This window comes from Strongylocentrotus purpuratus, unplaced genomic scaffold (assembly GCF_000002235.5).
Source record: "Strongylocentrotus purpuratus isolate Spur 01 unplaced genomic scaffold, Spur_5.0 spur5_scaffold_14, whole genome shotgun sequence".
In the NCBI taxonomy this organism is placed as follows: domain Eukaryota; kingdom Metazoa; phylum Echinodermata; class Echinoidea; order Camarodonta; family Strongylocentrotidae; genus Strongylocentrotus; species Strongylocentrotus purpuratus.
Window position 1 is genome coordinate 34,674,277 of NW_022145599.1, and position 20,606 is coordinate 34,694,882.

A 20,606-nucleotide genomic window follows, 5' to 3' on the forward strand; every position below is an offset into this window, starting at 1 on the left:
ACGTTGCTCTATCCCTTATTGTTGAACGCCAAACAAGGTAGCAACAACTCCCACCTTTTAACGTCTTTTGGTATGACGCGGCCGGGGTTCGAACCCATGACCTCCTGGTTGTGAGGCGGACGCTCTACTGACTGAGCCAACAGGTTGCAAGAGGTTTGAAATATTTATTTTAAGTTGATTGTTCAAGTGTTCTACATATATACTATTACACTTTTGACTTCTCATAAAATAGAAAGAGCAGCAAAAGATTCGCCCTCTAAACTGATAAGAAAAATCATTATAAATGAATAACAACAAAGAGCAACCATTGACCGAAATTCTTTCTATGGGTTGAATGTAACTTTTTTATAACACGTAAGTTTCACTTAAAAGTAGCCATACACAAAAATTGAATATGTACAACACAATTGGAAGCTAGTTTTATTTTGTTATTACTTCTTTTCAAGCTTTTGGTGTAATTTCTCTGCATGTTTTCTTTAGTTTGATAATTGTTTTATTATTAAGAGTTTACAATGAAAATTCTTTGGAACAAGTTCAATGTAAAATGTAAAAGTGCTCTTCAATCCTATCTTGGTATGCTTATACATGTATAATAAGGATGGAGAATTAGCATTACAACAACAAACATTTTTTTTCCCCTCTCTTCTCCTCTCCTCTCCTCCCTACCTTCTTGAGTACAATATCCCCATTCATCTGCATGGCGAGGTTGCTGAAGTGAAGGAGCATGTCGTCTGCCGGGAGCGTCTGCTGGACGACGTCGTCTCCATAGATAGCGATGATAGCAAGACAGATGAAGAGATGGAAGTAATCGGTCTGGTAGTGAGCCCAGCAGGACTCCCACATCCTCAGCGCCTCAGGCTCAGAGAACTCACGCTTGAAGCAGAGCAAGATCCATCTACAATAAAAAAGTAAGTGTGATAAAATAATAATTCAAGCAAACAAACCAGATGTGTGTAGTGGTGGTTATTTTACCTGACTGCTATGAAAGCATAAATGCTTGTTAGTAAGCAACCAGAGGACCGACGGCTTAAGGTCCTCTCTGAGAGACCTGGTAATGAGGATTAGTGCCTTACCAAAAGGCACTAGTGATTGCCTTGGTTTCGAACCTGGGTCGCTGGATTATGACACCTCTCCTCTGTACCAACTGACCTATCACGCCTCCTGTGATATTCCAGTGCAATTATCAATTAAACTTTAGTATTCTTTTACAGCATGACTCAGTGCCACAGCCTTGAAGCAAAGTGTGGGCCACCTGCATTTATGGGGATCAAATGCAAATTCACAATAGTTATGAAATGTAAAATTTTTCAATATGTCAAAGCATTATCTCCTTGATTTCTTGAGCTCTACAGATCATACCCCATTGTTATTTTCTGATTATGTATATAGTGCATGGATGTTGCTTTTTATGTGTAACATACAAAAATAAAAAAACATATTATTATCTCCTCCGTCACTTTGGTTGACTTTAATATAGATAAAACACTTGACTGCCAGGGTCAACTTTTATGAGACATACAATACATGTATGTATCATACACTAATACTACAGATAAAGTGGCTTTTGATCTATAGCAAATGAAGAGGTAAATAAAGTGAACATGTACATGTTTTGTAACATCCTCCTTCCATCCTCCTTTTACATGTACCTTCCTTATCTTCCTACCTCTCCCATAATCCCCTTCTTGATCCATTTTCTTTTGTCTTAACATTCTCCAATCGTCATTCTCCTCTACACTTACCTGTGGCAGAAGAGGAGTTCCATGGCATCATCAATCTGAATGAGATGGTCCCAGAACTCAGGCAACATCAACTTGATCAGCTCCAAAAGATAGGTCTGAATAATAATAAATAATAATAAACAATATTTGTATACCTAGTGGTTAATACTTTCAGTACTTACAGTATGCGCTTTGGAGAATAAGGTAGAGATCAAATTAGACAGTAATAAGAAAATACCATTCAAATCGGATACCAACTGAATTTTAACTTAAAGAAAACTGCTAAAGAGAGAGAAAGACGAGATTAACATTGATTTTTAGATAACTTGACTTACTTCAAATCAGATGAACCTCTTCAAGAATGATATTGTATATTATATCTCTTATCATAAGATTGCTGCAATAGGAGTGTATACAATATAGTTTTACTTTTAAAGACGTTTCCTGTCGACTAAATCAGAATTCATTGATTTTTTATTGCTGACGTCACAAATTTTTCACCTTTTTTCCCTAGGGAAAAAGTGAACAATGCATCCCCCCCCCTAAACAGGCAAAATTCAGCGAGGGTACAGGATTTCAAATGCTTCCGCACAGGCAACTCCTGCGGTGTCACTGCGCTCAAGCCATACAATTTACGATGTGTGATAACTGCACTTCACTAATGCAGTACCTGTACGGGAAGCTTATAGCGCCAGCTAAACATATTTACATCCTTCAATGTTTTATTTGACCCACGCAATTTTCTTTTATTTCTTTTCTGAATGTGATGTGAATATGAGTATACGGTACATGTTATTACAGAAGTGCACAAGGAATGATACAGATGGAAGGGATATAAAACAAATAAACAAAAAAACTATTCGCATCGAAGGAACATCAACTGGTACTATTCTCCTGAGGGCTTTCGCTTGATCCTCGAGTGTTAGTGTATATTAGTATACTGTTAATATATATCATGGATAATCAAGATGACTATATATCATGATAATAAAACATTATAACTCACCAGTTGCATCTCCATGTCTTCATCCTTGGGGGAGCTGACAAAGATGACGTTCTTCATGAGGCTGTCAAAGCACCAGAAAGCATCTGACTCATCCTGAAGCTCAGCCAAGATAGGGGCTAGTAGATCAGACATACCCTGGCTGTACCCTGTTGAGGGCTGGTAGGTCGCAAAGTTCACCAAGATGTTCCTACAAAGATTTTAAAACAGAGAGTGGTTAAATAACATAAGAGAGTAAATCGTATCCTGGTTAGAATCATTGACAGCTTGCCTGCTGCATAGTTTAACAAGATACTCCTAGGAGGGAAATACAAAGTAGAAAGATTTCATTTTGTTAAAAAACAAAAATATATATATATATATATCTTAAATGTATCATTGATAAACTTGATAACCCTCTGTCTCTCTAACAGTTCAGCCACAATTGGAAGAAAGCTGGGACACCACAAACAGATAGTCCTGGCAACAACAAAAAAGATTGCTGTTGTGCTATTGTTAGTAATTCAATAGGGGCATACTGAGAGAAGATGACAGACAGGTGGAGAGAAGAGGTGGTGGGAGGGTGAAGAGAGCTTAAAAAGGAGAAAAAGAAAGAGAGAGAAAAAAGGAGGGACTGAGAACGAAACACTGCCACCCCAAACTATTTTTTTCACTAGATTGTTTGTAAATGTAACCTTAGATTATTTAATGTAAACGAACCTCAAGATATCCACATTAGGGTTTTTCTCTCATTTGAAGTATGGGTGAGTATGGTCAGAGACAGAGACAGACAGACAGACAAATACAGAGACGGAGAGATAAAAATAGAGAGTTAGATAGAGAGAGGGAGATATAGAGGAAGAGACAGAGACAGACAGACAAATAGAGAGACAGAGAGAGAGAGAGATCAAAAGAGAGAGTTAGATACATAAGAGAGCTAGAGAGAGAGAAAGAGAGAGAGAGAGATTAAATGCAAACTGACCTCATGATGTCTACATTAGGGTTGTTCTCTCCTTTGAAGTACGGGTGAGTACGGTCAGTTCTCACTACATCCTTGTCCACTATGCTCTGAACATTGCGATAAAACAACTTGTTTTGCTCTTCTGTCATCTCAAGCCTGAAAGAAAAAAGAAAGTATTTTCAATAAAATTGAGCAAAATTGATAAACATACAACATTGACTTCATCAGATATGTTTTACATGTAGGTCTCCATTTCAGTATAGGTCAATATTATGTGTGACAACTCATTAAAAAAAAACATATATATTTTGTGAACAACATATTTAAGAGAAGGTGGAGTAATGGTAATGGGAATAAAGTCAATGGTGAGCATAATTTCTTATTTTGGTTTCATGTGAAATAAATTCCTCTTAGAAGCATATGTAATTTTTGTAAGCCTCAGACAATCATGACTTTGCATAAACAAGAAAGCAAAATCTAAGATATAAGGGAGAACAGGGAGAAAAAAAATAAGTTTAGAAACTTTCCTTCTGGGCCTTTGATTGATATTGATTGCAAATTTGCAGTCGCCTATTTCTCATATACATAGTTGCGATTGATATCAATCACAAATAAGTTGTGATTAATATTAACTCTTTATAAGACAGATTCCAGGGTATGAGACGGGCCAAGGGGTTCAGGTTTTGAATTCACTGGGTGCATGCACTTTACCTAATGTAACAAACATGTATAGCGTGACTACCAACTTTTAAGGTTTACACCAGAGATTATGATTATCCCAATCAATGCAAGTTTTCTGTATCATACATAATTAACAGACCTACCATTCATAAAATCAAACCAAAGAGCAGATGATTTTTACCATCTCAAAACTCAGCATAAAAAGAAATTGGAGTAACTCGAACTAATACCAACTTTTATAACAAAAGTTTGCAAAAGACAGCAGCAGGGCCATGTCTTACAAAGAGTTGCGATTGATCCAACTCAATCACAAGTCCTCCAATCAATCTCCAATTTTCGGAATGGGGGACCTTCATGGTTTTGGTGATTTAGTTTGCCTGCCCCATTCCTGGCAACTTGTAAATGCTCATGGGAATCACTTATTAATGATTTTCATCTTTTGTTTTGTATGATTTGTTCTTCTATGTAATCCTCTGTATACACTCACCTCTCCTTTTGAATATCCTCGTATTCCAGTCTCTTCTGACCCCTGAGGGCGTTTCTCTCCTCCGTCGTCGAATCAAAAGCAAAGAATCCCAGGAGGAACGGCCAGACATCTCTCCGTAGATACTCGTCGACCCCACCGAAGAACACGACCTAATTTATGGTAATACAAAAAGAGGAGAAGGACATTAAGATAGATTAATCATTTAGACTGAGGGCATACATAAGTGTACCGGTAGCTGCCTTGTGGCAAAATACATGCTCAGGGAATAGAAATAAATGTGGTAATTATCATGATTGCTTTCAGTCACATGGGTTTGTATTTTATCCCAGGGCTATTTTAGACCTTAAAGCCCCTCTTCACTTGTTTGGCCAGGAGGGATTAGACCACCCTGCAAGGTCACTGACAAGTGGTTATCTCATCAAATCAGCTCTCAATTAACTAAGAAATAGGGGACCATGGGGGACTAGTGGTCACCGATTAGGCATTGTTTGATATATAGAGGGTGCAAGTACATTGTAGCTATAAGTAGTGCAGTTTGGCTTTGAGATTACTTCATCCAGAGTTGTCTCTCTTGACCCATGTCTAGAAAATGGCTACAAAACAACAACAAAATATATTGTAAAGATGACATTTTTAAAAAGGCTAGTGTAAAACTATAAATGATTATCATTTTTTGCTTGAAACTTTTCAGTGTCACTTAATTTTGCAAACACATTTATATAGAATTACAGATTATATAACCACAATTCTGTCCCACTGAAAATATTCCATAATTTCTTTGCATCAAATCCAACACTCTGTCATGAGAATATTCAGACCACATTTTCAACTCCCTAACAATACAAAAAAGTCACATATTTACTTTGTGATCAACATGCAACAGCATGAATTTCCAATGGTGATTATGGAAAATTTGGATTCAAATTTGGAAAAAATTTGAAACTAAAAAAAAAAAAAAAAAAAAATTACAGAAATTTGAATTTGGGATGCAATAAATGAAAAATGGTTGTGTATCGATTGGGAGGGCCTGTGTGGTTTACAACTGTACTGCAGTTGGAAACAGTGTAGAAACAGCCCTTCAGTAAACAGGCATTCATCTAAAATATTGGCAATGCGATTGCCAATAGGCTATTAACCCAGAAAAATTCACCACTCGCCTCTGACCATCAAATATACATGAACATGTAGATGTAGATCCTATCATGAATAGTAAAGTATCCACGGTATCATTCTAGATGAGCTCCAATCGATTAATTATTAACATTACTCTCTCCCGTAAAGCATGTTATGAAGCAAACTACGATTTACAAGTAATGAATAAATAATGCAGTGTTAATAATGGAGTTTTTAGTAATTTTTCAAAGCCATAGCAGAGTAGATTCCAAACTTTCATGGAGTGGTGACGATAAACATGTATCTCATTAGAACTTTAAAAATACATAAAAAACATTCCATCATGAAGAAAAAAAAAACAGTTTATTATTTATTTTGTAAAATTATTTCTCATAAAGCAGATATATCATATTACAATACAAATCATAGTTTGCTATTCTGCACTTAAAATATATTTCTCATCAAAAATATGTATCATGTACATTATAGAATAAAAGATTTTTAAATTGACATTACGCTGTAAATGTGATGTATGGCCCTCTGCTAGAATCAAAGATGTATTATTGAGTTCAGAACACTCTCCTCTTTGAATACCCCCCCCCCCCCTCCCCCAAGGCAAACAGATTATAACACATTACATTCGTGAATAAAAGCTCTCATGCTTGATCCTGATGCCAGACTCAAGTACTTGTACAGTACCCGTGGGCTGTCTATAAATCAGTAACCGGAGAGCAGGGAACCTATAAATAGACCTTTTAACATTTGCACTCCCCTCCTCTCTGTGCTCTTTCTCCTCCGCAGTTCATTTGTTTAGTTATTAAATGCATGCCTCCATTAGAACAAATGAGAAAGCTTCCTGGTAAATATCATTACTATTCTGCGGTATTGGTTGTGTATTTTGTTGGGGCAGCAATGCATTAATGCCCCCTGCATAGAACATATGGAAATGAAAGGCTCTCTTTATTGTGTAAATTGAAATTGTAATGGATATATAATAGGAGCATTTTTTTAATGCATGGTTGCTTTGTTTTTTGTAGAATGATGGATTGATGACAAATGTCAATGTTCTTGTAAATTTAGATAAGAAAGTGTATTAAAGCAGGAATAAATATGGATAAATTGAGAGAGGGAGAAGAAGGGGGAGTACAAAAAAAAGTATGAGAGAGGGCAGAGAGGGGTGGGGAGTGAGAGTGAGAGAGTGAGAGTGAGAGAGAGAGAGAGAGAGAGAGAGAGAGAGAGAGAGAGATGGAGAGCAAGAGGAAAAATGAATATCAAATGAGTAACTTCCATTAAATTAGCATGTGCATGTTGATGTACAGTATGCAATGAAATGAGATAATCTGTGAACGAACAAAGAATACGAGAGAGAGTAAAAAGAGGGAGGAAAATGAAGGAAAGGAGGCAAGAAATTATCTCAAGGCATCGGTTGTTGTATTTGTCTCTTTTTAAAATAACAATGTACCAATACTGTCTACTTATTGCTATCACTTCATGATGTGATACTAGAAATTACATAATAAACAAAATGAGCAAATAAATAAAGATGGATATACATGTACAGTACATTAAAACTATGCTCTGGTTAATGACAGTCAAACAAAATGTTGACAGGGCAGGAATGATTAATTAAAGAAAAATCATTCTACCTTACTTTATTAATACACGTTAAAAAAGTCATCAACATGTCACATACAGGGTATTCTGTATTCTCTTTGATGTGTCCCATATTGCCTTGTAAAAACCATTAGCTCCACATGACTGGTCAAGGGATACCAGTCAGAGGGACCCTCGCTGGCAATCATCTGATGTTTGGATCTAGATACGTCACAAGTGGTCAGTCAAGAGAGGTTAATAGAGTTAGTGATAGCTAGAGCTCACCCCTGGTAATAATAAATCTCCCGACAGGTTCCATGAGGGGGTGGCGGGGGGCACAGGGGCATGTGCCCCCTCCACTTCCTAGAAAATAAATCTTCTATAACTTTAATACACACTCTAGAGTTTAAAACAAAATGTGCACAATTTTTTAAAACTCAGGTGCCACCTGACAAATTTGAGAACTTTAGGGTGGCTTGTCAGACATGTTGTTGCCTGTGCCCACCCCCCCTCCCTTGGCCAGAGGATCTTTAATCCATTACTGCCACATATTTATAGGTCATGTTATGTTCATCGCTCTAATATAACCTGATGTACTGTATCACCAAAGGTCCCTCCATATCAGGCGGACTCCATTGAATGCAAATTCCATTTTAATACTGGAAAAAAACGAATTCCTCTCATGAGCCTAATTAATGGACATGTTATGCTCTATTTTAATTCGTATATGACATAAAACTAGCAGTGCTGCAATGGGTGCATTGCCTTGATTAACAGTCACAAGTGGAACGGCTCCTTTAGAAAGGATGCCTGAATGCCATCCCTGTACAGGTCTACGCCAGGGTGCCCGTGGTACAACATATGGTTCAATGAAAGAAAGGTCATGCTGTTGATAGTTTGGATCATGTTTTTATAAAAGAAATGTATAAATACATAGAATGTACTTCATTAAAAACCTCTGATGGCATGATGCTTCTCACAAGTGTCTGTTATTTAAAGATATCTATAAAAGTGTCTTTCCTTATTCAGTTCCCACTCAGCATCCCCCCCCCCCCCCTCACACACTCCTAGCCTTCTCTTATTATCCAAACTGCTCTCTTTTTCCCTTTCCCTGCTTTGTTTTTTTTAACCAAATTCATTTTATACAGGTACAGTATTCTCTGTCTTTCAAACTCTGTCACTGCATAAGCTTGATGACATTTGCATACATTGTAAGTCTTGAGCAAATCACACACTGGCAGACCAGGAGGGACCCCTCTCCCCAGAATCTGGCAGAACCTGATCCAGCATAAGAAGAAATGAGCGCAAATTTCTGTTGGGATCCCCATGCTCAGCAAATACATTTGGGATAAAAATGCGTCTGAAAACATTCCTTTCACTTCTTGTTATTTTTGTGACACATTTTGTGACTAAAAACCTTTTCTTCCCCTGAATAACTGATGACCAATTTTCTCTAGGTTGATGTGCCCTTTGGCAAGAGCAAGAGAATCCTATCTGCCACATCTACATGAAAGGGTATCAAACCATCATTATTACAATTTAAAGCGAGACTGAAAAGCATGCTCAGCTGCCTAGAGCTCTCATTTCCCAAATGTACTGAACTAAATCACTCCTAACCCCGGAATGGATGGTAATTTCCTTCTAGTAGTACCTTTCGTAATCTGAAGATGTCCTCAATCTGGCCCTTATCGTTGATGTAGTTCCACCAGAGTTCCTCACTGAGCTCACTAAAGAGTCCTTCCTCTGGATGACAATCCTCTGGCTTCATACTCGATTGGATGATGTTGAACTTCCGCAGGTAATGGCCGGTACCATCATCGTTGTCTAGGGACTAGAGAGAGAGAGACAGAGAGAAAGAGAATGAGAGAAATATTTATAAATGATTTACATATTGTACATGTAGATGAGCGTACATGTATATGGAAGAGATGGAGAGAGAGAGAAACAGAGAGAGGGGGGGGGGGAGGTGGAGAGAGAGAGAGAATCATACAAATTACATAGATAAGTTAATATGGAAGACATGCAGAGACAGAGGGAGATGGAGAGAGCCCAGGATAAGTATAACATGGTGTATATGAAATAGTGAACAATGAGAGAAGGAGCAAAAGAGAGAAAGAGACAAAGAAAATAGACAGACATATATGAAAGAGCAGAGGGTGAGAGGAGAGAGGGTAAGAGAGAGAGAGAGAGAGACAGCAAAACAAAAATAAAAGAGAGAAACATCAGAAAATGAGAATAGAGAGTGAGAGAGGATGGGAGAGGAGAGAGGGGAGAGAGAGAAGAAAGGAGGAGAGATAAGAAAGGTGGAGAGAAGAGACAGAAGGAAGATAGATAACAAAGCAAAATAAGAGAGAGAAGCAGATAGAGAGAGAGAGAGAGAGAGAGAGAAAGAGAGAGAGAGAGAGAAAGAGAGTTAGAGCATTATTTAAACAATCAAAGAGAGAATGGAAAATTTGACTTCAATTATGTACAGATGTGGGGTAGATTAAAGGGGAAACAGTGAGTAGTTGCAAAAGGATAAAATACAAAAGAGAGAAAAAAAGCAAAAGAAGCTTGAAAAATAATATAAGAAAATGAAAAGGGGAAACAAAGATGGAGAGCAAGGAAGATGAAAGGAAGATGAAAGAAAGAAGTATTTGGAGGATAGAAAAGAATTTATGATACAGGAGATGGAAAGGAAAAAATACTTTGAACGACCGAGACATACAAAAAAACTGGTACAAGGTAAAATTGATTACAGATCAAGACAATACAATTACATGTACAGGGATCGAAACATTAATTAAAATGTAGATGTCCTTCATTGTATTTATGCATGCCTGAATAAATATCACTGACAATCTTCATATGCCCACGCAAGTAATGGACATCAATATAATTTTAAAGGACGAATGAATGGAAATAAAAATGTAATTTAAGTAGATTATTGGAGAGAAAAATAATATGCAAGAGAGAACGGAAATGTTCTGGAAACACTGATACTAGAAATATTAATTCTTATATTTCTAGTATACAGAAGATGTTATTTATCTAAGATGAATAAATTGCCAACTCAGTGACTCAGTCTTGAGTTTGTGCTAATACATGCATCTCCTTGACTGTTCTGTTTTGTACACGTGTATACATTCAATTAAATTGCTGTAAATTTATCAACTACTTTCATGCCCAAGGAAGCAATTTCCTTATAATAATAATAATTACACTTATAGGGCGCTTAATACGGGCATTTCTAAGCGCACAGGTGGTATCGTCTAACTCAAAATAATTACTCAACATGTTCAATAGCTTAAAAGCAAGAAAATAAAATGAAATATTACTAGTACAATACAATTCAGTTGAATGGAATGATTCTACTTGTGTGTGCCTCCAAAGAACTATAACTTAAAGGTGGGTTTTGAATGATTCAATGGATGGAACATTTTGAATACCGGTATTGGGTGGGATGAATGCCTTTAAATAGTAAAGTTACATGTTGGTGTATATCATGTATATGCTCATGTAGTGTACTTTATAAAACAATGTATTTCATAACAAGGCTTGCATTTTTGTAACCTTTAATGTACATGTACAAATTTCATGACAGCGCACACCATATTCTGAAATGTATAATGATCAATGACTGGGAGGTCTGGATTAAGCTTTAATAATGCTATTAGCATGCATAGTGGGCCAATGTTAGCTAACTAATTCCATTCAGTCAAACACCTCTCAAATCAACCATCGCGGTGTTACCACACGTCGTAGAGTATGGAGAGGGAAAGAGAGCGAGAGACAGAGAGAGAGAGAGAGAGAGCAGGGGGGGCAGAGAGAGACAGATAGAGGAGAGAGAGAGTGAAGGGGGGAGAGAGAGAAAGAGAGTGAAGGGGAGAGAGAGTGAAGGGGAGAGAGAGAGAGAGAGAGAAGGGGAGAGAGAGAGAGATAGAAAGGGGAAAGAGAGAAAGGGAGGGAGAGAGAGTGAGGTAAGGAGGGACAGGAGAGCACAAGAGAGCGAGTGAGAGATAGATTAGAGAAAGAAGAGGTAGAGTAACAGAAAGGAGAGGTAGAGTAAGAGAAAGAGTGAGAGTGAGAGGAAAAAAGAATGAGCAATTGTGAGGAGAGAAAGGAGGTGGAAGGGAGAAAGACTGGTGAGAGAAAGAGAAAGAGAGAAGATGAGAGATATAGGCAGAGAGAGAGAAGAAGAGAGATAGATGAGAAGAAGAGAGAGAGATGAGAAGAAGAAGAGAGAGATGAGAAGAAGAGAGAGAGATGAGAATTAAGAAGAGAGAGAGATGAGAAGAAGAGAGAGAGATGAGAATTAAGAAGAGAGAGAGATGAGAAGAAGAGAGAGAGATGAGAAGAAGAAGAGAGAGAAGAATGAGAAGAAGAAAGAGAGATGAGAAGAAGAAGAGAGAGATGAGAAGAAGAGAGAGAGATGAGAATTAAGAAGAGAGAGAGATGAGAAGAAGAAGAGAGAGAAGAGAGAGAGAAGAAGAGAGAGAGAAAAAGAGAGAGAGGAGGCAGAAGAAGAGAGAGATGAGAAGAAGAAGAGAGAGAAGAAGAGAGAGAGAGAAGAGAGAGAGAGAGAAGAAGAGAGAGAGAAGAAGAGAGAGAGAAGACTTAGAGAGAGAAGAACAAGGAGAAGAAAGAGAGAGAGAGAGAGAGAGAGAGAGAGCGAGTGATGCTAGGAAATTGGAAATCCAATAGAGAGAGAAAATGTGGCCTTTACAGTATGTGTGGTAATGAGCCACAAGGGCAGGTTGGCCGGGACTCTCTTCACACACACTCTGTCTCTTCATGCGGTTGGTTATAATGAATTAATAACAAGCCAATACAAGGTGCCTTGGCTCTGGCATTTAACAGGCAAATAGTGAAAATTGGTTTTAGAGATCTCCATTTTTTCCATGGGAGCTGATAGCATTTAGTGCAAGAACATCCTGATCATATGCATTTCGTTGACCTACATGTACAGGTAAACAAAATTTGCAAATTTAAAAAAACAATTACTTAATATTTACATGTACAGTACATGTCCTTGACATTTGATGGGCAATTTACAAGTACATATTTTCCTACACAAATAACACCAATCAATCTAAGTACAAAATATGTAAATTACTTGAAGGAAATGCAAAGATGTGGTACTAAATATTAAACCAGCCTGCATGAATATTAGTTATGAAAAATATTCTAGAGCAAAGCTATTAGGGTTATTAAGTAAGTGTTCTTCACCATGACTAAAACATTTGAATGCCTTATAAAAAAGAATTTCAATTTTCTCACTCACCTGATTGTGAAGTTTGATGCAGTTCTTCCAATGATCAAAGACTTCTGTCATCTTATCCAGACCACCATGGTGGAAGTGCAGTATCTTGTACTGACTCTCCCGACTAGCGATGACCATCTGACCGCTCGTGCATTCTTCATCCGCAAAGAAGATCCTCAAGGACCTCATCTGGCACAGGTCCACCGAGAAGACCCCACAGACTTGGTCCCTGGCTGGAGCGCTGGCAGGGGAACCAGGACAGATGACCTTGCCTCGGTAGCATACAGAGTTCTCAGGGAAGGTCATGTTGTGGGTGGCGATGGGAGACGGGTGGAACTCAGGGCTGCAGGTGGAACTGCTGTGGAGGCTGTAGAGAGGGACGAAGGGATCAAAGCTCTCTTCAGGGCTAGGGGTGGAAGGCAAGGAGAACGGGTCCTGGTTGGAGGTGGTGGGAGTTGTAGAGCTAGACCGGCGGGACATCTGCCTCGGAAGGACATCGTTTGAGAGGCGTTCCAGGATGTTGTTAAAGGTCTCAGAGTCATCTGAATCAGAACTGCTGACACTGTCCTTGTCTTCATCATCCTTAGGTGGGTAAACCTTCATCTTTGTCTGTAGCTCCAAGTTAACGGGCCGTCCCACAGGGCTGTGGTTACCCCCTGGACTGTTTAGCATAGCAGCGAGCCTCTGATCTGATGAAATCTCATCACTTTCAGAAGACTCTTCCACCTTGTGGTCTCCTTCAACTGTCTTATTATCTATCTCATTTCTACTGCACGAGTCACTCCCTGTTGCACCATTAACACCACCGTCTCTGCCCACTTTCGGGCGTTCCCCTTCCCCAATACCAGAGTCCTGAAAGCTCTGAATCGACCCTTGAGGACTTCCGTTACGGCCAGACTCCTTTAACTTCTCTGAACCGGTATTCTCCATCCCTGCCTCTTCCTCCTTGGACAAAATACTCAGACTATCACCACTGACATTGTCCAGGTGTGCTTCATTAATCATCGCAATCTGCTTGCGGATGTCCACATAGGTCACTCTGACGGGACTGCTGGTGCTGCAGCTGGAGCGTTTTCTCTGATTCAAGGATTTGTTTGGGATCCATGTGAGCACGAGGGACGTCTGCCGCTCGGAAACCCTCTGGGCGCGGATCGTCAAGTATCCCGGATGGTGCTCCACGGTGGTTGAGAGCATGGAGGGCGGATGCACGCACACATTGTTCTTGCAGAAGATGATCTCTCCATCGAGGGGCGGCGCTCTGACATATTCAGGGTCAGATATACCCAGGAAGTCACTGAACCTCTTCACGAGGTAGGCCATGGCGGCAGGCAGTCAGTCTCCCAAACTCAACAACTCATCAAGGTGTATGCATGAAATACTCAAATGGTACAGGGATGACTTCCAAACTTCACAACCTGTAGAGAGAGAAAATCACAAAACGCAGAAATTAAACAATTGAACACATCAAGAGTGCTTGGTAGAGGATGTCACAGGTAATTTTTTGAAGGGAAATTAAACAGTCATTTGGTTTAATAATCCCACACGTCACCTTGTCATGTTATATTTTATGAAATTTAATGTTTCAATTCTTAATAAGGCAAAATTTTCACGAATCATTTTGTAAAGCAATAAAATGTATACATTTTCAGCAGTTGAAGACACTAACTTGGAAAAGAAAGAACTTACCATTAAATATTAAACTAGAAATACATGTACGTGTACATGATACATACTGTACATGTGCTGGTATGGCGAAATTTATAGAGTTACTGTTGTAACCACATCCCTCTAAACTTTTTAGAATATTTAAACCAGTTCAGATCAAGTTTCCAGGATATAGAAATAAACAAACTTGAATTCTCAAGTTCCACAAAATGAATTACATGTACACTGTATATGTAGGTCACTGAAATGTGCATTTTAACAATGTATATTTCAGTGTCATCATATTAGTCAGGTGATATCTATTTTTTTCTTAAATGACTGTCATTAATTTTACACAAAGCTGCATGAGTACCGGTAGCAGGCTAAATAGGGTAATTCATGTTTAAGAGTCTAATTTAAAACAATGACAATCCATCATGTACAAGGCATACATGTACAGTTACATACACATTGTACAGGTACATAAACAATTTTGTTTGGATTATTTCAGGCTGTTGCTGAACTACATTTACCAATTAACAAGGTGTTATTTCAAAATAAAGGCATTTCACTGATTTCAGACTTCAGATTGGGAATTTTTCTTCTTGATTAGTCTCAGTTACAATAAGTATATCATAGGCCTACATGTAACAGCAGAATGATAGGTCTATAGAATGATCGATGCAAACCACATAAACATGACAAACACAACATGCAGAGACACATCAAAATTAACTACATTTATATTTTTAAGTGAAACATAATTAAGTATGTATTCTTCCCTTTTGTGTTTATCCCTCAAAATATGAACATACTGTATACCTGTACATTGTACACTGTAAATTATCTTCAAAGTAAACAATCTATGTCTCCACTGCAATATAGGCCTACTAATTATCAGTAGTCAGGTTAGTACATATATTTCATCCATGTTATTTCTCTCTTTCTTTTCCCTTGTCCTCAGTGTTATTTCCTGTTTTCAATAGATAATATCAGGTGCTAAATAAATACTATAAGATAAAAGCACATTCAACAAAATAAGGTCATGAATCATCTAGATACTGCACTTCACTTACCTCTTAAATGCTGATAAAATGTACAGTGTAAGTAAATAAATGGAAATCAAATTAATCTGAATGTTGTTGTGAAAAACCCCTTTAAAACATCCTTTGTTCTTTCCAGGAAAATAGATGTCAATAGCACTGTAATTACCACCAATGACCCACACTATCTATTCACAAAAATCCTTGTGCATACAATATGACTAATAAACAGATCCAATTACCAGGGCTATGGTACATAGAAACCGCCACTTCTCTCTTCCAGTACCAAGGTAAATCACACAATTCTGTACGATGACAAACCAGATGCTATTAGGCTGGCTTCAGTTTAACAGATGTTAAAGCATCTCCGAGAGATGCAATCCCAAAATGGAGACAAAAGTCTAAAAATGCATTTTTGAGATTTGGTTGTATTGTACAGTATCACCACAGCACAAATCAGTCCCGCTTTCACATTATGGTAGAAGATTTATATATATCTCCAGATGTATGGGTGAGATGACACTTGATGCTCCCCAGCTCAAATGCATTTTGCTTTTAAATGATGAATACTGAATGAATGCATATACGCACGGCGCCAGGGACATGGTCTAGCATTATAGACCCTTTCTCAATAGTGTACATGTAAATAAATATTTTGATCACTATAATGTGTTAGGGAAACCTTGACCAAGTTTCTGGGCATCATAAAACAATTTTCTTTCTAAAATAATGTGTAAACTGGTCATTTGTGAAGAATATGAATACAGAATACTTCACGAGAATGAAAAGATAAGTATGCTTTTCTATAAATTGTTTTCTTAGAATAATATCAACAACTTTTTAAATCATTTACTTGTATGTTCCATACATGTACATGTAGTTGGCTTCCTACAGTGTTTATTGCAGTGTGTTTTATTCAATACATGATCAAGCCATTGATCTTAAACTTAATGACTATAAAAATCAAACTTGCTCCTCCTACCTCTTGATTAAATATAAAGCCTGCAATATACCGGTATGAGTGTATATTGATTTAACATTCTCCTCTGTCATATTTTTTTGGATGAAATCGTCAATTAAACAGTGATGAGGACACCTTCAAATCATCAAATATTTCTCAATAAATAAATAGATTACTATTACTATCATTTTTTTCTTAATGAAAGAAAAGAAGAAAAGAAGCATGTATTTGTAGATAGGGATGGCCTGGAAGATAAAGACTACATGTGGTCGAGTGTGTAAACCCACCCCACGCACCCTACACTACACGTTTGACGTGCAGTGTCAGTGTGAATTCCCCCTAATGCAGTATTGACCAATCTCCCTCTTATAGGGGGGCATGTGTGTGGGAGTGTGCATGCGATTGTGTGAGGCGCCTTCTAATGTGTGATTGGTCTGCGCTAATAAATGCAGCTGGTTGCCTGCCTTTTCACGGGCTCCACGCACAAGGATGGGGACAATAGTAGAGGCCAATTTTTATGAAATTTTAATTACAGCAGAGTATTTTTACACCGAAGAAAAGCAAAAACATAGCATCGTGACGAATGTTTTCTCCTCTGGTTTTCTATTATATTCTCTAAATCAATGTTGTTTTTGTTTGAATAGAAATGTTCTTTGCATTTTGTAATATTTTGTAAATAAATATTTAATCTACATTCTTGTCAATGTAGTACTATCAGTTTTCTTTGCATTGTCTAATAATTTTGTAATGAATAAATCCATTCTCACCACTGTTTTATATCTCTATAATAAACAGGACAATCTCTCTCTCTCTCTCTCTCTCTGTGCACATTCTGTCTTTAATGTACTCTTTGTAATAAAGCTAGGATTGGGTTTGCTTTGCATGGAATGATCATCTAGAATTCAGTTATCATCATTCAAAAGCGAACATTATTGAGGGGAATTGTCATTTTAGTTAAACAACATTTTATGCAGCCTACAAGTATCATTTAAACATAGAATCGCGGACTCAGAGTTAAGATAAGACTCCCAAAAAGTACATTGGCATTGCATTCTATGTTGGATGCTACCCACCCTTACAGAAACTTAAGCTTGCGGCAAGCTTGTTACAAGCTTGTTAGAAGCTTGCGGCAAGCTTAATAAGATTGCATTACAAATTTAAGCTTGCAAAACTTGCGCGCAATCTTACAGCAATCTTGCTGCAAGCTTGCAGGCAAAGAGAGATATTCATGCAAGCTTGCTGCAAGCTTGCAGGCCAAGAAGATATCCCTGCAAGCTTGCAGGGGTGCAATCTAAAGCCCTTGCAATCTTACAGGCCGACAGTGTATGCCCTGCAAGCTTGCAGCAAGCTTGCGGACATTGCAGGGGCGCAAACTAAAGCTCTTGCAAGCTTGCAGACAAAGAGGATATCCCTGCAAGCTTGCAGGGGCGCAATCTAAAGCCCTGGCAATCTTACAGGCCGACAGTGTATGCCCTGCAAGCTTGCAGCAAGCTTGCGGACATTGCAGGGGCGCAAACTAAAGCTCTTGCAAGCTTGCAGACAAAGAGGATATCCCTGCAAGCTTGCAGGAGCGCAATCTAAAGCCCTGGCAATCTTGCAGGCCGACAGTGTATGCCCTGCAAGCTTGCAGCAAGCTTGCGGAGCTTGCTGGGTGCAATCTAAAGCCCTGCCAAGCTTGCCGCAAACTTATGTCAGACTGCTTTGGACAAACCCCATCTATGACCAAATTATTGTCACTGTAAACATACAGCACAAAAGTTTATATGCACAATTAAATTGTTCAATAATTATCTCAAAACCTTTGATTCTTTGCTAATGAGGTATAAAATAGGGGATCTTTATACACATATAATAATAATAGTACAGTTCTTATAGCGCATTATACCTTTGAAAAAGGATTAAAGATGGATGATCATAAAACAAACATTAAATATCGCATCATGACTCACTTTTCACTGTACAAAAAGGTACACCATCCAACACTCTAAAAATGATTTCCTTTTTCACTGTGATTTACGAGAGACCAGGCAAGAGTCAACAAAATTGGTTGAAACGAAATATATAATTTAAATGAGCGTTTAATCAAACCTTGCTAAAATCTAGCCGGAAAACGATTTGATTCAAAAACTATATTCTTAAACAAAAGCAAAACTAATAGTCCAATTGCCTGATGTATTTCTTTAATTGACAAAAAAGACCAAGTGTTTTGTTTTAATTTTTGGATAAAACATCCTAAGACATGTCTGAAAAGTGATGTCTTGTGTGTTGTGGGTGGTGGAGCCTGATTTCAGAGGTCAATGACCTTTATTTGACCCTGATTTCGCCTAACAGTTGTTTTTTACATGTCATTTGTTAAAAAGAGCCTCAATTTTAATGAATATTGTGTCTAATGAAAGATAATGAAATTATCTATCACATGATATGAATATTTATAATATTTGATGATATTTTGAACCTTTTTTAGGGTTTAAAATGTAATTTTTTGACTTTTTTCACTAAAATCATAATTTATCACTTTTTGTTCGTATCTGTAAAAAAAGAGGAAACAATGAAAATCCTAAAGAATTACTGTAAAAAATGCATTTATATTCATTTATTACACTGTGAAAATTTTATATTTATTACTTCTCTTACTAAAAAGTTATTGACTTCCAAAGATAACACTCCCAGTGCCAACAAGATCCTAATCAGAAAAATGTCACGCGCCCTCTATTGGCCATTCCAAGATAGTTCATTTTTTGTGGTTGGTTCAAAGTTTTGTTGAACATTTTGTGAACTGGTCAAGTGTGAATCAACTTCAAAATGGTAAGTACTTGTGAGATATTGCACTTACATTATAATAATTCACAACAACATTTAACATATAAATCTCTGGAAAGCAATATTAAAATGAAAATAAAACAGGAAAATTGTAATAATTTGATAATTTTTCATTAAATAATGTAAAACTCAGACTCAGTCCCACATCACCAAAAAAATGTTAGTTAAACTAGCTAGACTAGGTAGTACTAGTTGGTAGCCTAGTCTACTTGGTACTTAGTCGGTTGGTCCTCCAAGATACTCGTCTGAGTTTTAACTTAACGGGTAGGGTGTATATTAGTTTGTAGATGTGGGGACGTCAGGGCAATTTTGAATTTGACAGGGTCAGTGTGGGCGATAGTCTCTGGTTTAAGCTGGTCTAGGTCTAGACCAGGACTAGGTCTAGACTAGTTAGGCCCATAACTTCCAATTCTAGATCTAGTATAATCTGAAACGGCTCTGGACGCAATTTCTCAGTCTATCTCTCTACCTCTTTGTTTGTATATGTGTGTGTGTTTTAGTTTTTACCCTGATTCTAAGGGTTTGTGTGTGAGGGTGTGTGTGTGTGTGCGGTAAACAGGTAACAAAGGTAAAGTGGGAGAGAAAAAAATGATTCAACAAAATCCATTAATTATCTGCATTTTGTTCAACCCCGTTTGTGTCTCTGAGTGTGTGTGTTTGTGTTGACGTGCGTGCGTGTATGTTTTTACATCAATTGTGAAAAGGTATAGGTTTTATACTAGACCCTATGTAGACTAGACTAGACTAGATCTAGACCTAGATCTATGTGTTTTTTCCCCCAAAAAAGATGGCACCCACAGGTCTTTCGGGAACAAATTTTCTCCACTTCTATGTATTCAATTTGTGCCAGACTTGCCATGGCAATACCTTTCATTTTCTTTCATTTTTGAGAGGGAATTTTTTTTTATAGAGATATCAAAAGTGTGAATAATATTTTGTCAATGTTTTCAGACAGTTGTTATTACATGTACAAGTATTCAGAAGTCTAGCTGCAGCACTACAATGTCTTTGAAATGTACTTAAAACTCAGGTAACATTAAAACCAGTTGATACATATATGATGTATCTTTTGTAGATCTCTGTCAATGTTATTGTCCATACTGTTACTATTATTCCATTTAATTTGTAGCAAGCTTGCGGCAAGCTTGCGACGAGCTAACATCAAGCTTGCATATTTTGTAATTGGCTGAGGGTACCATTTGGATTTTTTACCACGCAAGCTTGCAAAAGCATGCAAGCTCGCTGCAAGATTGCACGCTTCTCTTTTTTTACCAGCTTGGGAGCTTGCGCAAGCTTGCAGATTTTTAGACCTGCAAATATAATTCAATATCTGCAAGCTTGCTGTGTGAGCTTGTTTC

General features: G+C 37.7%; 1 protein-coding gene across 1 annotated transcript in view; it reads right to left on the reverse strand.

Moving 5' to 3' along the window:
- The window catches only part of LOC582913 (TBC1 domain family member 16), a 29,178-nt gene that overhangs the window by 990 nt on the left and 7,582 nt on the right, over positions 1-20,606 (reverse strand). Inside the window, exons 2-8 of the mRNA XM_782846.5 lie at positions 12,802-14,195; positions 9,190-9,369; positions 4,833-4,981; positions 3,686-3,820; positions 2,728-2,914; positions 1,743-1,837; positions 667-895 (exon numbers count right to left, since the gene is read on the reverse strand). Coding sequence (XP_787939.3) covers positions 667-895; positions 1,743-1,837; positions 2,728-2,914; positions 3,686-3,820; positions 4,833-4,981; positions 9,190-9,369; positions 12,802-14,100 — 2,274 coding nt within the window. The 5' untranslated portion in view covers positions 14,101-14,195. The remainder of the gene's footprint in view (positions 1-666; positions 896-1,742; positions 1,838-2,727; positions 2,915-3,685; positions 3,821-4,832; positions 4,982-9,189; positions 9,370-12,801; positions 14,196-20,606) is intronic.